The 19294-nt window shown below is 37.4% G+C and overlaps 1 protein-coding gene and 1 pseudogene across 1 annotated transcript; one reads left to right on the top strand and one right to left on the bottom strand.

Annotated features, from left to right (window-relative positions):
- Positions 1 to 16354: 16354 nt before the first annotated feature.
- Positions 16355 to 17039, bottom strand: LOC128293355 (uncharacterized). Its single transcript, XM_053029182.1, has one exon. It carries the CDS (start codon positions 16902 to 16904, stop codon positions 16539 to 16541), a length of 366 nt encoding a protein of 121 aa, XP_052885142.1. The 5' UTR covers positions 16905 to 17039; the 3' UTR covers positions 16355 to 16538.
- Positions 17040 to 17243: 204 nt separating this feature from the next.
- LOC108482058 (SAGA-associated factor 11-like) lies at positions 17244 to 19248 on the top strand (annotated as a pseudogene).
- The last annotated feature ends 46 nt before the right edge of the window (positions 19249 to 19294 follow it).

The following is a 19294-nucleotide window of genomic DNA, read 5'->3' as shown; positions in this document are numbered from 1 at the left end:
AAGATCAAAGCAAAAGAGGTTTCTTTGTCTATTCTCATTTTAAGTTCTTTGTTTTCTTATTTTTTCCTTTTAATCTTATTTTGTTTCTTTTATCTGAAAGTAAAAATAAAAGGAGGAAGCTTACCTATTTTTATCGAAAAAGTTTTTTTGAGGTCCCATTGTCGTCTCATTGGTGGCGCGTGTGGTCCCATGACCGGACGATGTATTTGTATTGTGGCGAAAATCACCCACCCTCTCCCTCTCTCTTTTTTTTGTTATTATTATATTTCTTAATATTATATTATATATATTCTTTTAATACATTAGGTATATTTTAAATTCTATATTACGTATATATATATTTTATACTATTTTATTTATATATCTTTAATATTATATTATTTATATATTTTTTTTTTCTACATGTTATCTTATGTATATATCTTAACTATATTATGCATGTATTTTTAACACTATATTATGTACATATTTTAATATTATCACGTATTTATTTTTATATATGTACATATTGATGTAGTATTATTAATAGTATTTTTTAAAACATCATTATTATTTCTAATATATATATTATGTACATCTTTTTATTTCTATTTTATTTTTATTTGTCAATATTAATTATTATTATTCTAATATTTTGATATTTTAATATTTTATATTTTATATATTTTATTATTCACATCATTGTTCGCATTTTTTGACAATAATATTCTTGGATTTTTTTACTATCATTTTAAAAACTTTTTACATTTTAATTTTAAGAATAATGCAATGTACCAATTTTAACATTAAGTCATCGATTTCATCGCTATGTTGGGTGAAATTAATCGCTCGTGTTAAAAGCAGGATGTCCTTCTAAAAACAAAAACTTGCAACTTCTCATTTCCTTTAATCGGATCACACTTAAATGTCAAATTGAATTCGTATTTTTAAAAATCAAGACAACATGTGTTTAATAAGATACCAATTTTGGGCGTTATGAGGTGCTAATACCTTCCTCAGCAGAATCGAACTCCGAACCCTAAATTTTCTCTCGGATTTTAACGTAGACCTAAACTTAGCCTTTTATTTGTTTTAATAAGAGATCTAATAGGTGTCCGATCACACCTAGGAAAAAGGATCGGTGGCGACTCCCTATTTATTTCAAAAATCAAACGTCAAATTTCAAACTTTTTTTCAATAAATCGCCACAATTAGCGACCAAGCTAAGCTAAAATTTTTACGTCGCTACAGCTGGCGACTCCGCTGGGGAACCTTTTTGAGAGTCAGGTCGAATTAAACTCGCGTTGTCAAAATTTTCAAAATTCCTTGTTTAAATTAACATTTAGTCGTGATCTTCAAATTTTTTGTTTTCAAAAAAATCATGCATTTGCATCGTGTTGTATATATTCTAACTTGTTTTATCCGGTTGTTTTTCAGCTTTAAATTTTTGTGATTTTAGTTTTGGTTTAGTTTTTTAAATAAAACGTAAAGGTTTGCAAGTTTCTCCCTACACACCGTGCACGTGCATTTTTGTTGCATAACATGAGCTCTATACCCGGGCTCCGTCCCTGTTTAAGTGAAAGTAAACGCTACGCCTTCGTGAGTTAACTGGTTCCTCCGCACAGGCTAGTGAATACTTTCGGGTTACATATGACTTATGCTTTCGTGAGTTAACTTGTCCCTCCGCATAGGCATAAGTAAATGTAGTCCCTCGAATTGAACTCGTGAGTCTGTGATGGGCTATGACCGAGGCTTCGTACTAATCTTAGCAGATGACAGTACGGACAATTCGAGTACCTATCTAGAACCAAAACCGCATATAATAAACTATACGAGCCACTTAACTAGAGCCATGCCGAACCTCCGCTTGTTTAGTAGTCACCGAAATAAGTACACGGGAAAAGCACATCTTACCTTCTATTTCTTTTACATTTGTGCTTTCTAAGCAAGGGAATCGAGTCCACTGGACCAAGTAGCTTAATTTGTTATATTTTCCACAGTTTTTCTCTGTTTATATGTGTTGCGCTAACCAATGTCGTTTGTCGTATTTTTATTTTTCATCATGCATCAAGGCATCTTGTTAGGAAGGTGTTGATTAGAGATTGGTTGCCAAAAGGGTTTCTAATGGAGGAGTCAATTATATGAGTGACCAAACGTTGTGTAATACTCCTTTGATTAAGGAAATGCCTAAATAGGGCTATCTTGAAATTAACACCAAATTTTTGCATATTCATTCATGACCGACATTCATTTGACATTCATGCATTCATTCATACATTGCATATCCCATACTCGATCGTAGAAGATAAAATATATAATTCGTAGTTGTAATACCACAAGATGGAACCACGTCATCCAGTATAAAACGCTACCGACAAGCTAGAGTAATGGAGGTGAATTCAATGAGAGAATTGAAAGGATGGAAAGGGCTCAAAAGCAATCGCCAAATCAGAATCGCCAAATCGCAACAAGAAACGAGAGACCTAATGGTGAGATCTCGAGAGGAATCACTCGAGCAAAGAGATCGATGGCCAAAATGATGGAGATGATGACAACTTTGGTCAAAGGAAAAGGACTGTCAGAACCCCGATGTTATGGAACCTCAGTCAAGAATTCACCACGATCAGGATCCACTCTATCCCCCGAGATTCACTCCACCACCCGCATATACAACACAAAGAGGGTATACTCAAGGGGAACCCACAGTCTTGGAACAACGACCTATGCCACCTGCTCCACCCACTAATCTGGGGCAAGGATTATTCGTGTCGAACCTAGGGGCAAGCCCTGCTGATCCACTAGTTCTAGATCTGGACGACCCAGCAGAGGTAGCCAAGTTGAAATTGGATAATCATGATGCAAAATATAGAAGTCTAGAGGAAAGACTCAAAGCAATAGAAGGCTTGAAGTCTTCTACGCACTAGGTGCCAAAGAACTCGATTTGGTACTGATCTAATCTTGCCTCCAAATTCAAAGGCGCCTGATTTTGAAAAGTATGATGGGACAAAGTGCCCAAAAGCACATCTCATCATGTTCTGTCGAAAAATGACCGGTTATGTGAACGAGGATAAGCTACTCATACATTGCTTTCAAGATAGTCTAACAGGTCACTCTTGGTGGTACAACCAACTTAGTAGAGAAAAGATTCGATCCTGGAAGGACTTGGCGTCTGATTCGCGAAGCGATACAAGAATGTATCGACATGGTGCCGAACCGGATGACCTTGCAAATGATGAAGAAAAAGCCATCGAGACCTTGACGATATCGCGAGAGATGGAGAGACGTCTCGGCCCAAGTGGAACCCCCACTAACAAAAACGGAGATAACCGTTCTCTTTATCAACACCTTAAAGGTGCCATTTTATGACAAACTAGTGGGAAGTGCCACGAAGGAGTTTGCGGATATTGTAATATCTGGTGAGCTCATAGAGAATGCCGTCAAGAGCGGTAGAATGGAAGGTTCAGAAGGTTCAAAAAGGGTAGCGCCTATGAAGAAGAAAGAACCAGAAGCCCATATGGTGGGAATGAAAAACCGTTATGCCCCGAATCCATATCCAAATCAACCCCGACCTCGAAATTATCCATCTCCAAATTTCTATTATCCTCCTCAAACCCCTTATTACCAAGCACCACCTCATTCCTATCCCGTTACGCCACGAATAGCCAAAACCTATCACCTCATTCCCACAAAACACTATACCCGTTCAAAGCCAACCCGAAATGAACTAAGACCAGAAGGCCTAATCCGAGAGACCGCAGTTTACTCCCATCCACGTGTCTTATAGGAATTGTACCCAAAACTTTTGAGAAAGCAGTTAATATCCCCCATTACATTGCACCCTTAAACCTCCATACCAAATGGTACGATCCAAATGCTAGTTGTGCATACCATGCCGAGAACCAGGGGCATTCTACTGAGAACTGTCTTGCTTTCAAGAGGAGAGTTCAAGGACTCATTGATGCGGGCATTTTGCGATTTGATGGTACTGGCGGTACAACCGGGAATCTATTCCCAAACCACACTGAAGGGAATGTGAGCGTAGTAGGAGAGGAAAACGAACGGCAAAGTAGAAGATGGGTTTCTGAAATAAGAACACCTCTGCAGAAAATCTGGGAGGTACTAGTTGAAAAAGAGTTGCTCTATCGTCTTGACGGAGTATTCGAAGGAGAAGATGCAAAAGGTCACAGTTTTTGCAAGCTCCATGGTATTGGGGAGCATAACATTCAGTCCTCTAAGGAATTCAGAAGTTTACTGCAAAGTATGATGGACAATAAGGAGATTGGGATTTTTTGTAAAGCCAAAGAGGCCGACAGTGGAGAAATATGTGCCTCTGACAATCAATCATCAGGTTTCCCATATAGTGCCGACCGACCGTTAATAATCTATTATGACGCAAAGAAGGAGCCGGTGAAACCAAAAATGATAATTGAAGTACCATCTCCTTTCCCTTATAAGGACAATAAAACAGTACCGTGGAAGTACGATGTCAACATCGTTACACCTGAAGGTGAAAAGTGTGAAGCCACAACTGAAGTTATTGGGGAAGTAGGTCATTTTACCCGCAGTGGACGGTGCTATTCTAAAGAAGTTGAACCGATAAAGAAAAGTAGCGACTTGAAACAAAAAGGGAAAGCAGTGATCGAGGTCGAGCAAGAAATTCCACCCGTGCAAGAAACTAAAAAGCCTGTGAATGAGGAAGAAGCCCAAGAATTCTTGAAATTTATTAAGCACAGCGAGTATAGTGTGGTGGAACAATTGAGCAAGCAACAAAGACGAATCTCGATCTATCTCTCTCGTTAAATTTAGAGCCACATCGGAATGCTTTATTGAAGGTGTTAAATCAAGCTTATGTGGCCAACAACATATCCGTCGAAAAGCTTGATAGATGGGTAAACAATCTGAATGCAGACAATTTCATCTCTTTTAGTGATGATGAGATACCGCCAAATGGTAGAGGCTCGGTGAAAGCGCTGCATATCACGACTCACTGCAAGGGCTACATAATACCGAACGTACTCATCGATTATGGCTCAGCATTAAATGTCATGCCATTGGCCACGCTTTCCAGAATACCGATGGATTTGTCCTACTTAAGGCCCTGTCATTCCATGGTAAGGGCATTCGACGGACGAGGTAGCGAAGTCATGGGAAAGATCGAAATCCTTTGAAGTGGGCCTTACATCTATGAGGTCGAGTTCCAAGTCATGGACATTACACCTCTTATAACCGCCTTTTGGGAAGACCTTGGATCCATTCATTGGAGCGATCCCATCATCCCTCCATCAAAAGGTGAAATTTATCATGGATGGCTGTTTGGTCACAGTCGAGGGTGAAGAAGACATCGTCGCATCCATCTCTACTGATGCGCCATACTTGGAAGTAAGCAAGGACGCAGTGGAATGTTCCTTTCGATCCCTCGAATTCGTCAATGCCACTTTCATCGCTGAAGGAAACAAAATTCAGATGCCAAAACTGTCAAAAAATACCAGAATGGGGGTCAAGTTGACCGTAGGAAGAGGAGCTCGTGCGAGAAGAGGTTTAGGGAGACATCTACAATGAATAGTTAGAGCTTTAAAGCCAGTGCACCACAAGGCCCGATACGGTTTGGGGTTCCAGCCTGACACGCGTCAAAGAAGAAGACAGTGGAAGAAGGATCAAGAGAGAAGAATTGCAAGAACTTTAGGCCGAGAACCAGAATGGGAACCGATAGAGTACCCTCATTTGTCAAAAACATTTACATCTGCGGGAATGTTGTACCCTGGACAAGATGATCCACGAAACATGCTGGGGTTAATTGAAAGGGGTTTCGAATGTCGATATAAGTGTCATCGACAAAAGCTGGTGCAAGTAAAGATGTCTCGAGGATACGCCTTTGCCCTCCTGGTTTTATGTTGAACAATTGGACTACTGAGGAGCTTCTTGTAGTTTATAAGTCTTCAGAGTAATGCTAAACATTAACCTTCTATTGTGTCCTTAGATATAATAGAACTCTTTTGTAAGAGCCTGCATTCGCTCTTTATCATTTAAATGAATATCGATGAAGATGCATTTTGTCACGATTTTTCGCGTTATCACTAATTTCATGATCACTTTCTCATTTCATAGCCTATCTTTACATTTGCCTCATTAACATGACATAACATTTTGTTTGTTGTTTCCAATACTTGGATGTCCCCCTATAGCTTCCTTTTCCATTTCAACTTTCAGGTGCTCAGATATTGACGACATGAATAAGCGAATTCTGAATCTTGAAATCGATTTTGAGAAGGCTGTTTGCTTAGGAGAATTTGAAGTCAAGAAAATGTCAAGATTATGTCTCGTCTCTGAATTGTTAAGAATGGTGGAGCAAGAGGATAAATAGATTACGCCTCATGAAGAATCTGTGGAAACAATAAATTTGGGCAATCAAGAGAGGAAACAAGAAGTGAAGATTGGGACTTCTATTTCGAGAGTACCGGGCATAGTTTGATCACTTTACTCATGAATACAAAGATGTTTTCGTATGGTCATACCGGGACATGCGAGGCTAGATGAAGATTTAGTGGTCCATAAGCTCCCATTAAAACCGAATGCAAGCCCATCCAGCCAAAAATTAAGGCGGATGAGACCGAAATCTTGTTGAAAATAAAGAGGAAGTCAAGAAGCAATTTGATCTTGGCTTCCTACAAGCCTCAAATATCCGAATGGGTGGCTAACATAGTCCGATACCAAAGAAAGATGGAAAAGTACGAATGTGCGTGGATTATCATGACTGAATCGAGCAAGCCCAAAAGATAATTTTCCTTGCCACATATTGACACGTTGGTGGACAACACACAAAACATTCATTGTTTTCTTTCATGGACGGATTCTCGGGTACAATCAGATCAAGATGGCCCCGAGGATATGGAGAAAACTACCTTCATAACAATGTGGGGAACGTTCGCTACAGGTGATGCCATTCGGGTTAAAGAATCTTTGGGCAACATATCGGAGGCTATGGTAACGTTATTCCATGACATGATGCACAAAGAAATAGAGGTCTACGTCGACGACATGATTGCTAAATCCAGGGAAGAAGAGCATGTGGTGAACCTCAAGAAGTTGTTCGAGAGGTCGAGAAAGTTTCACTAAAGCTTAATCCACCAAATGTACATTCGGGCTACCTCGGGAAAGTTGCTAGGCTTCATTGTCGATAAAAGAGGTATTGAGGTTGATCCGGATAAAATAAAAGCCATCCAAGAATTACCACCTCGCGCACGCAAAAGGAAGTTAGAGGATTTTAGGAAGATTAAACTACATCGCCCGATTTATCGCTCAACTTACCAACCAATGCGACCCAATCTTTCGCTTCTTGAAAACATAACCCGGGAGAATGGAACGAGGAATGCCGGTGGCCTTTGATAAGATAAAACAATATTTGTCTAGTCCTCCGGTGCTAGTACCGCCAACTCTGGAAGACCTTTGATATTGTATTTGATTGTGTTCGAAAGTTCAATGGGTTGCATCTTTGGGGCAACACGACGAGTCGAAAGAAAGAAAAGCGATCTACTACCTCAGCAAAAAGTTCACTGATTATGAGGCAAAATATTCGTCCATTGAGAAATATTATTGCGCCCTGGTTTGGGTAGCTCGGAGACTTAGACAATACATGTTGTACCATACGATATGGTTGATTTCAAAGTTAGACCCGATAAAATACATGATGGAATCGCCGGCACTATCAAGAAGAATGGCGCGATGGCAGATTCTCCTCTCAGAATATGACATTACTTATGTAAGTCAGAAGTCGATAAAAGGTACCGCAATAGCTGATTTTCTAGCAACTCGAACAACAGAAGAATATGAGCCTTTAAGATTCGATTTCCCAGACGAAGACTTAATGTGCATCTCAGAAATAGAATCCGAGTCATCAAAAGAGAGGTCATGGAAGATGTGCTTTGATGGTGCGTCGAATGCGTTAGGGCATGGAATTGGAGTAATCCTGGTATCACCAGACGGGAATCATTATCCGTTCACCGCAAGACTAAACTTCTTCTGTACTAATAATATCGCAGAATATGAGGCCTGTACCATGGGGCTTCGTGTAGCTATCGAGCGAAACATCGAGATCTTGGAGGTATACGGAGACTCAGCCCTAGTGATTTACCAAATCCGTGGAGAATGGGAAGTGAGGGACTCGAAATTGATTAAGTACAGTGATTTAGTAGCTGAATTGATCAAAGAATTCAAAGAAATAACTTTTCATTACTTCCCCAAGAAGAAAACCAATTGGTGATGCCACAGCCACCTTGGCTTCAATGTTCAAAGCAAGTAAAGAAGCGAAATAATGCCCTCAAAATGAGCATATCTGAAGTCCCTACACATTGTTGTAGCATTGAGAAAGAGGCGGTGACGGCCATGGTTCCATGATATCTTAGAATATATCAAGAATCAAAGCTATCCCGAACAAGCGAATGAGAACGACAAAAGAACAATCGGAAGAATGGCGGTGGATTTGTTCTTGATGGGGATATCTGTATAAAGAGGAAAGGATCAAGTACTTTTGAGATCGTGGATGATGTTGAAGCGAAAGATACTTGAAGATGTCCATGAAGGAATCATGGGACACATGCCAATGGTTTCGATATGGCGGAAAGATTATGAGACTCGGTTACTCTTGGTTGACGATGGAAAGCGACTGCATTAGTTTTGCCAGAAAATGCCACAAATGTCAAATCTACAGCGATAAAATTCATTCAGCCCCTTCGCCCCTTCACGTCATGACTTCTTCGTGGCCTTTTTCTATGTGGGGCATAGATGTCATAGGGCCTATTTTCCCGAAAGCTTCTAATGGACATCGATTCATTTTTGTGGTCATTGATTACTTCACAAAATGGATAGAAGCCGCTTCGTTTGCCAATGTGACCAAGATTGCAGTTTGCAGGTTTTTGAAGAATGAAATCATTTGTCAATATGGTTTGCCTGAAAGAATCATTTCAGATAACGCCATGAATCTGAATAACAAGATGATGAATGAAGTATGCGAGCAATTCCAAATAAAGCATCATAACTCCTCGCCTTATCGCCTAAAGATGAGCGGGAACATTGAAGCGACCAATAAAAATATTAAGAGGATCATTGGGAAAATGGTAGAGACGTTTAAAGATTGGCACGAAGCTTCTATTTGCTTTGTTTGCATATCGCACATCTGTACGAACATCTACAGGAGCAACTCCTTTCTCTCTGGTTTATGGAATGGAAGCTGTGCTACCTATCGAGGTTGAGATCCCTTCTCTACGAGTCTTAGTGGAATCAAAGTTAGAAGAAGCAGAATGAGTACAAGCTCGATATGATCAGCTGAACCTCATTGAAGAAAAGCGTCTCAGGGCAATTTGTCACGGGCAGATGTACCAAAAAAGAATGATAGTAGCCCATGACAAGAAGGTACAACCAAGAGAATTCCATGAAGGAGAACTCGTGCTGAGAAAAATTCTCCCAATACAAAAAGATCTACGAGGGAAATGGGCACCAAACTGGGAAGGACCGTACGTCGTAGAGAAGGCATTCTCAGGAAGAGCTTTGATCCTTACCGAGATGGATGGGAAAGAGTTGTCGAATCCAGTGAACTCAGATGCTGTGAAGAAATATTATGTTTAAGATGAAAACCCGAAAAGGGTATCTTCAAAAAAAAAAAAGGGGATCAAGGCGAAAACCCGAAAAGGGCGTCTTGATTAGTACAAAAAGATTAGGATGAAAACCCGAGAGGCGTCCTAATGAAACAAACTGGCGGTCGAGCGATAGGTCAAGCGGTGAGGCTACGAGATTTGAAGCATTTAAAGCTCGAAATCTTTTACGCAAGAAAGCGCTCGAAAAGATTTTGATTGAGGAACGAGGAAGAGTTCATGTGTTGAATATCTAGAGCATTTGTATCCGTTGAATACGATCCTTTCTTTTTTTTGACATTTTTACTCTCATTGGTTAACTTGCTTTGTTTGCCACATTTGAAATAGATGAATATGAAATATCATTTTGTCCCTATCGACCTTTTTCATGCATCTCATTATGTGTTTATTTACATGATAAATGGTGAAATGACATACTCTAAACAAAAGAAATGTTAAGCATTACGAATGAAAATTTGATCAAGACAAGAGTCTCAAAGTAAGAACAAAGTTCAATCGAGGCGGAAGAGTGATATTTGAGAAACGTCGATTACTCGTGAAGCTTGAAGACAGGTATAAAGCCTGAAGAGAAAGTCGAGAATCAAAGCAATGAACACAGATCCTCAACAATCGTGGCTAAATGGACATCCGACAACCATGCTTAAGGAGCCTTTGCATAATCGTGTAGGCATAAAAGCATTTAAGACAAACATGTGCATATCATGATAACATCATACATGGCATATCAGTACTCCAGAGAGCAAGAAATCTTGAATGAAAGTCGACTGAATCAAAGGAAAAGACACCGAGTTCTACCAAAGGACGGTTTTGGTATTTTGATGTTTTAATTCATACTTTTCAAGGAAATCAACTCATATTGCGAGAGATGAGTTGAGCCTCAAGACACGTTGAGGTATTTTTAATTTTGTTTTCAAAATCAACTCATATTGCGAAGTGAGTTGAGCCTCGGGCACCTGTTGAGGTATTTTTAGTTTATGTTTTAAATTGACTCATATTGCGAAAGGTGAGTTAAGCCTTTTAATTTTGTTTTCAAAATCAACTCATATTGCTAGAGGTGAGTTGAGCCTCGAGGCACTGTTGAGGTATTTTCAATTTTGTGTTTTAATTTCAACTCATATTGCGAGAGGTGAGTTGAGCCTCAGTCATCTTGAGGTATTTTCAATTCTGTTTTCAATTTTTGTTCAAGAATCAACTCATATTGCGAGAGGTGGGTTGAACCTTTTAATTTCTACTTTTTCAAAATCAGCTCATATTGCGAGAGGTGAGTTGAGCCTCAGTCCTGTTGAGGTATTTTCAATTTCTGTTTTCAATTTACGTTGTTTAAGAATCAACTCATATTGCGAGAGGTGGGTTGAACCTTTTAATTTCTACTTTTTCAAAGTCAACTCATATTGCGAGAGGTGAGTTGAGCCTCAGGTCACGCTAAGGTATTTTCAATTTCTGTTTTCAATTTACGTTGTTCAAGAATCAACTCATATTGTGAGAAGTGGGTTGAACCTTTTAATTTCTACTTTTTCAAAATCAGCTCATATTGCGAGAGGTGAGTTGAACCTCGAGTCCTGTTGAGGTATTTTCAATTCTGTTTTCAATTTATGTTGTTCAAGAATCAACTCATATTGCGAGAGGTGGGTTGAACTTTTAATTTCTACTTTTCAAAATCAGCTCATATTGCGAAATTTGAGTTGAGCCTCGGTTCACATGCTGAGGTATTTTTAATTTCTATCTTTCAAAAAAAAAAAATTCAACTCATATTGCGAGAAATGAGTTGAGCCTCAAGACACGTTGAGGTAATTTCAATTTCTGTTTTCAAAATTCAACTCATATTGCGAGAAATGAGTTGAGCCTCAAGACACGTTGAGGTAATTTCAATTTCTGTTCAAAATGAGTTGAGCCTCAAGACACGCTGAGGTAATTTCAATTTCTGTTTTCAAAATTCAACTCATATTGCGAGAAATTAGTTGAGCCTCAAGACATGCTGAGGTATTTTCAATTTCTGTTTTTCAAAAAAAAAATCAACTCATATTGTGAGAAATGAGTTGAGCCTCAAGACATGCTGAGGTATTTTCAATTTCTGTTTTTCAAAAAAATCAACTCATATTAGAGGTGAGTTGAGCCTCGGACACTGTTGAGGTAATTTCAATTTCTGTTGTCAAAAAAATCAACTCGTATTGTGAGAGGCGAGTTGAGCCTCAGGTCACACGCCGAGGTATTTTCAATTTCCGTTTTTCAATTTCTGCCTTTCAAAAAAAAAAATCAACTCATATTGCGAGAGGTGAGTTGAGCCTTGGCTCACGCGCTGAGCTATTTTCAATTTCTGTCTTTCAAAAAAATCAACTCATATTGCGAGAGGTGAGTTGAGCTTCAGATCACACACTGAGGTATTTTTTTCAATTTATATTTTTCAAAAAAATCAACTCACATTGTGAGATGTGAGTTGAGCCTCGGGTCACATGTCGAGGTATTTTCAAAATATGTTTTTCAGATTCTGTTTTCAAAAATCAACTCATATTGCGAAAAGTGAGTTGAGCCTTGGCTCACGTGCTGAGCTATTTTCAATTTTTTTTTCTTCAAAAAAATTCAACTCATATTGCGAGAGGTGAGTTGAGCTTTTTAATTTCTGCGAGAGTTGAGTTGAGTCTTTTAATTTCTGTTTTTCAAAAATCAACTCATATTGCGAGAGGTGAGTTGAACCTTCAGTCACATATCAAGGTATTTTCAAAATCTTCTTTTCAAGTTAAGTTTCAAAAAATCAACTCATATTGCGAGAGGTGAGTTGAGCCTTTGCTCACGTGCTGAGCTATTTTCAATTTCTGCTTTTCAAAAGAATCAACTCATATTGTGAGAGGTGAGTTGAGCCTTTGCTCACATGCTGAGCTATTTTCAATTTCTGCTTTTCAAAAGAATCAACTCATATTGCGAGAGATGAGTTGAGCCTCGAGTCACTGCTGAGGCGTTTTCAATTTGCTTTTCAAAAATCAACTCATATTGAGAGGTGAGTTGAGTCTCGCCACACACTGAGGTCTTTTCAAATTCTTTTTAATTTCGCTTCTCAATTTCTTTTTTCAATTTATATTTTCAAAAATCAACTCATATTGCGAGATGTGAGTTGAGCCTTGGGTTCACATGTCGAGGTATTTTCAAAATCTACTTTTGCGATAGGTGAGTTGAGCCTTTTAATTTCTGTTTTCAAAACTCAACTCATATTGAGAAGTGAGTTGAGCCTTGGCTCACGTCTTTGAGCTATTTTCAATTTCTGTTTTTAATGTCTAGTTTTGAGTCAATTCATATTGCGAGAAATGAGTTGAGCTCGGGATCACATGCCGAGTAAAGAATCAATATTAGAGTGATTGAAGACACGATTTTGTCTCCTTGAAGTTGCGATTGGAGTTAATCGAGGATATCGATCTTGCCTTTCTAAAGTGGCGTAAGAGAAGACCCAAAACCTTATCTCACTAAAGCGATAGAAGAGCATATTGAATTACATTGGAACAGATTGAAGCTACAAGGCATATCTCCGAATTTGCAGTGGATTGAACCAAAGCTACAAGATGCGATAGACTGGAAAGAGACTACCTGGATGAGAAGAGCACCAAAGAAGTCCATACTTAGCAAGACCGGGCAAAATTGGCCTTTCTTTATATCTTTGCTCTATTCTCGTTACACGATAATAAGCAAAGAGGGGCAGTTGTTGTAGGCCAATTTTAGCCCATTTACATCAAAACCCAATTTAGCCTTACCTAACCCACCAAAATTAAACCCAAAACCCAAAATCTTAACTATCCAAAGCCCAATTTACATCAAAACCCCAATGGCCCAAACCCTAAGCCCAAATCAAAATAAAAAAACCTAGCCCACAACTTAAACTTTTCTCAACTAGCCACTCCTTTTCCACCACCAACTCCACTAGCCACACCTTTTCCACCACCAACTCCACTAGCCACTATTTTTCCACCACCAACTCCACTAGCCACACCTTCTCCACCACCACTTGTACCTACAAATGAAGACATAAACAATAAAAAAATATTTTGTAAATGGCTATATAAGCCTTCTCATATTTTGTATATCGGGATTTTTTTTGGAGAGTTTTGGGAGAGAAAGTTATTGTAAAGGATTTTGGAGAGGTTTCTTTTAAAGTAATCAAGGAGAAGAGTTATTGTGAAGGCTAGTTTTTGGAGAAGCTAGTTTTTTTTGGAGATTAATCAAAGATCAAAGCAAAAGAGGTTTCTTTGTCTATTCTCATTTTAAGTTCTTTGTTTTCTTATTTTTTCCTTTCAATCTTATTTTGTTTCTTTTATCTGAAAGTAAAAATAAAAGGAGGAAGCTTACCTATTTTTATCGAAAAGTTTTTTTGAGGTCCCATTTCTTAGTGTGGTGTGGCCATGCATGTGATCCGGCGACCGGACGATGGCGATATTGTGGCGAAAATCACCCACCTCTCCTCTCTCTTTTTTGTTATTATTATATTTCTTAATATTATATTATATATATTCTTTTAATACATTAGGTATATTTTAAATTCTATATTACGTATATATATATTTTATACTATTTTATTTATATATCTTTAATATTATATTATTTATATATATTTTTTTCTACATGTTATCTTATGTATATATCTTAACTATATTATGTATGTATTTTTAACACTATATTATGTACATATTTTTAATATTATCACGTATTTATTTTTTATATATGTACATATTGATGTAGTATTATTAATAGTTTTTTTTAAAACATCATTATTATTTCTAATATATATATTATGTACATCTTTTTATTTCTATTTTATTTTTATTTGTCAATATTAATTATTATTATTCTAATATTTTGATATTTTAATATTTTATATTTTATATATTTTATTATTCACATCATTGTTCGCATTTTTTGACAATAATATTCTTGGATTTTTTACTATCATTTTAAAACTTTTTACATTTTAATTTTAAGAATAATGCAATGTACCAATTTTAACATTAAGTCATCGATTTCATCGCTATGTTGGGTGAAATTAATCGGCTCGTGTTAAAAGCGGATGTCCTTCTAAAAAACAAAAACTTGCAACTTCTCATTTCCTTTAATCGGATCACACTTAAATGTCAAATTGAATTCGTATTTTTAAAAATCAAGACAACATGTGTTTAATAAGATACCAATTTTGGGCGTCATGAGGGTGCTAATACCTTCCTCATGGCAGAACCAACTCCGAACCCTAAATTTTCTCGGATTTTAACGAGACCTAAACTTAGCCTTTTATTTGTTTTAATAAGAGATCTAATAGGTGTCCGATCACACCTAGGAAAAAGGATCGGTTGCGACTCCCTATTTATTTCAAAAATCAAACGTCAAATTTCAAACTTTTTTTCAATAAATCGCCACAATTAGCGACCAAGCTAAGCTAAAATTTTTACGTCGCTACACATTTATAAATAATTTACTACTACACTATTTTTAAAATTCAAATCTAAACTCTAAAAAACAAGTTTCCAAATAAGGTCCTGTTATCCGACCGTCTGAAAAGGGAATTTGTGTACCATTCTAGATAACAGATGATAGGCGGCTTTGGAACAAGGCAGGGCAGGGGTAGAATTATATTGTAATGAAGTGTTTTTGGATTTTATCATTTTCTTTTCTGGTTGTCTGAAATTAAAGGTGTTGGAGACGAACATTCCAGTTACTTGTTGTAAACAGGGGCATGGGCATGGGCATGGGCATGGGAGAGGCGAGTTTCAGGAGAATTGTTTATTTAAGGGGCAGCCAAAATGACCATAAACAAATGTTATAATTCAGTGTAACACGATATGCTTGGGATGAAGGCAATGATGAAACTGAATTAAAGTCCCAAACGGCATTGTAAATTAAGCGGTGTTTATAATGGCAACAGCATTACATCCTTGGGTGTCATCCTTATCCACTAATATTTTGGCTCGCCTTTTGCGGTAAACTGTCGTTCTCGAAATCGTAATTGCTTAGAATTCAGTGGTTGCATTGAAGACTTTTGTCTTTTGTGTCATACGGTCGTCCCGAAACATATTTGAAAGTGATAGGTCAGCATGAATAGCCTCAATTGGCAGACAAGGTGCGTAATGTTTTTACCTTACATGGTGACACACTCTACCTTCCATTCCGTATGATATCGGTTGGGTTGTGTGCAGACTCTACTTTCACAATATTGTTGCACGAGTTCTAATTTCTTATCTCATAGGCACATCCACTTATTTCATTATCAAGTTCTAAATATCGCATAGCCACACGCATAGTTTAAAAATGTTTTTCAAAAATGTTTTTGAAAAAGACAAATATTTTTAGAAAAAATTAAAATTTTATCTTCTAAAAAAGTGTTTTAGGCCTATTTTTAATTTGGTAAAAATATTTTTTTCTAAAATTTTGTTTAGAAATATTTTTGTCCCAAAAGTGTTTTGTAAAAACAATACTAAACAAAGCTTTATTTCACAATATGTAACATTAAAGAAAAAATTGTTAAATTGTAGATCACTTGACCGATTCACGGTTCAATTGGTTCAATTATATCATTAAAAATTCATAAAAATAAAAAATATATATATTCAAAATCTGGTTAACTTCCAATTTAACTGATTTTTATTTAATTTAACTACCAATAACTAAATAAATTTCAATTCAATACCCTTTTCAAAACTAATATTCTATTAATAATCTTCTACTAATAAGTTCTAAATTCTAATCTCAGATAATATTAAAAATGTGTTAAATTTCTTACTTATAGTAAGCGAGACTATATGTTAGTATTAGATCAAGTATATTTTACATGGGGAAAATACCAGAAGAAATTGATTAATAGGACAAAGAAAGAAAGCAAGGAGGAACTCACATCACAGCCACAAGTTAGCAATCTTCTTCAAAACTCGTCAACAGCGAACACGTTGGTTACAACGGAAATTTGTGGTTGATTCGATTCAAGTATTGTTGCTCTTGATCTGCTTCATCGTCATCGAATCTTCTCGGCTTCCTGGAAGACGTCAAAGGACAGTTCCTCCTCCGTGTAATGTTATCATCAGAATCTGAAGCTTGTGACTCCGAGCTTCTTCGACTCAGTCTAAGGCGAGGAAGAAAAACGACGAACGCAAAGAAGAGAGCAAAAATAAGAACGACCGTAACTAACCATATTTCGCCATGCAAAGCGAAGTGGGTGTCGTGCAAGAAAATAAGCTCAGCTGGTGGTGGTGAGCTTGAAGGCTCCATTGATGGTGAAATCGACTCCATCTGGCTCCATGATTTTACATCTTCCTTCATCGTATCAAACAGATGCCTTTAATTGCATAATGTGAACCAAAAACTCTCAAACTCTACACTGCTATTCCTTTTGCGTTCTTTTTTACTGCCAAATTTTTTAGCAAGCCTAGAAAACAATTCTTCCATGGGCCTGACTTTATCATTTGTTAGAAGACTTGTTCCTTTGTATTTGACCAACAACTTTCGAGAAATAATATTATGTCTACCATCAGTCCTAAAAGTAAAATGAAAAAGTAGGCCTTGAATGGCCTACTAAACAGACAATCTCTTTCTTCATACAGCCCACTCCCTTTGGGCTGTAATTGTAAATATTTGTGTATCAAAAACTGATTTCCTCCACGCGGATGCGCACAAAAGTAAAAAGATACACTGGTCACTGGATTCTAACTTCTCTCCTCCTTCACTAAGGGGCTCTCGATTCACAAGAAAAAAAATAACCTCTCTTTCGAGTAGAATCGATTTCCATCAGGTAATCGCTCTCTCTCTCTCTCTCAAGTATTAAGCGGAGAATTTTCATTCATTATTAAGCGCGAATACTTTAATCTGCGAATTAATGTGATTTTGTACTGTGGATTGGCCGAAGAACAAATTTGGGAGCCTAATTTCTTCAGCGATTTACCATTTGTACAATCAAGTAATTATTTAGTAAAATTAATCTGAATATACTTGAATATTTTCGAATTCAATCCGCATTTATCAAGCTTGGAGAGTTTATATTTGTGATCAATAATCGGCGGATGAACTTTGATGAATGATTGCCGATGATTTATTAAGTTTAACTATCATTGTCGCTTGATGATTCTCTTTTTATGATTTTGTGTTTATGTCGATTCATTTTAATTATACTAATTGATATGGTATATTTGATATTCCTTTATTTATGAAGTTTGTCATTAATTTTATCACTTCATTTTTCACTAATTCATGTATGATATCAGTTTGCAGGGTGACCAACTGGTCAAGCTAGAACTGGAAGCTATTATTGATCTGAAGTTATCTTTTATAAGTCATTCATGTCTGGACCAAATGAAGAGAGTACTCAGGTGCCTCCGTTCACTCAGTTAACTCTTTTCCTCTTTTAAACGAAGAACTGAAGAACCTATCCGTAAAAAGTCGTTAATTCATGATTTTATTTATCACAATTAACAGGAGATGAACAAGACTTATGGAATGTATTTTTTTCTATTCCCTGAGTTCAATTAGAAGATTGAGGATGCTTGATTATAGTCCAACTTAGTTTGGATGGTTCGTCTTTGCAGCTTTCATTGCTTATTTTTGGGGATCTCCTGGATTCTATAATTGTTGATGTTGCATCTGAGTCTCACCGGATAGCAAAGTTGGGCCTTGATCCTAAATCGGAGGAAGAGGATGAAGAAGTCAATTTGTCAGCACAAGCATGAGTGAGTTTAGCCGATCCTAGTAATAATGGAGAAACAAATAACAAGTATGTTGTGGACATATTTGGACAGAGTCACCCTTCTGTAGCCACTGAGATATTTGACTGCATGAACTGTGGGAGATCAATTGCTGCTGGCATGTTTGCTCCTCACTCGGAGAAATGCATGGGAAAGGTGATTGTTATCCTAAATACCCTGTCCTATGGATCTTTCTACTTTAATATAATCTGATTTTCTGGTCATATCCATGAGGATAAGTTCTGATGGCGATTAGTGCAGGGATCTTTTATGTACCATTCCATTAACCTTGTTAATGTTCCTTATATATATTCTGCAACAGGGTAGAAAGGCTCGTCGAAAGGTTACTAGGAGAAGCACAGCTATGCAAAACCAGTATTCACGAGGCTGCCCTGTTTCCATGTATTCTTCTTTTTTGAATTCTACCAGCATGAATCAGTTACCAAATGGTACAGGTGGTGTAGGAGGTGAGGAATATTCAAATGGAACAAAGGAGGAGCCATGAAACAAACTTGAGCAAAGGCAGTAAACATGTCATGGACTTCAGCATGAGCAACCTGTGTTTTTCGCTTGGTTAAAATAGGTTTCTAGCTTTCTCCATATCAGTTTCAGAATGGGATGGGAATATTTTAACATTGTCTAGGTGAACTGGGTCGTTAAATTGGGATACGGATAGTCCATACTTGAGTGGAAATCAGAGGCCCGAATGTAAGAAGAAATAGTGACGGGAGGGGGGGAAGTGAGGCCTGAATGTAAGAAGAAATAACGACGGGAGGGGGAAGGAAAAAAATAGCTTTTAATTTCGGGGGAGAGCCAAATATCCCAACCATCTAGACTACAGCAAAATTGACATTGTTGATGAAAATTACTGTAACACCCTAACCCGTATCCGTCGTCGGAATAGGATCCTGAGGTATTACTGAACAAAAGCACGACTCTGATCATTCACACAAGTCATATTTATATATGTAAACG

The sequence above is a fragment of the Gossypium arboreum genome, chromosome 5 (genome assembly GCF_025698485.1).
Source record: "Gossypium arboreum isolate Shixiya-1 chromosome 5, ASM2569848v2, whole genome shotgun sequence".
Classification (NCBI taxonomy): domain Eukaryota; kingdom Viridiplantae; phylum Streptophyta; class Magnoliopsida; order Malvales; family Malvaceae; genus Gossypium; species Gossypium arboreum.
Note: the sequence above shows the minus strand (reverse complement) of the source record. Positions and strands in the feature narration are given on the sequence as shown.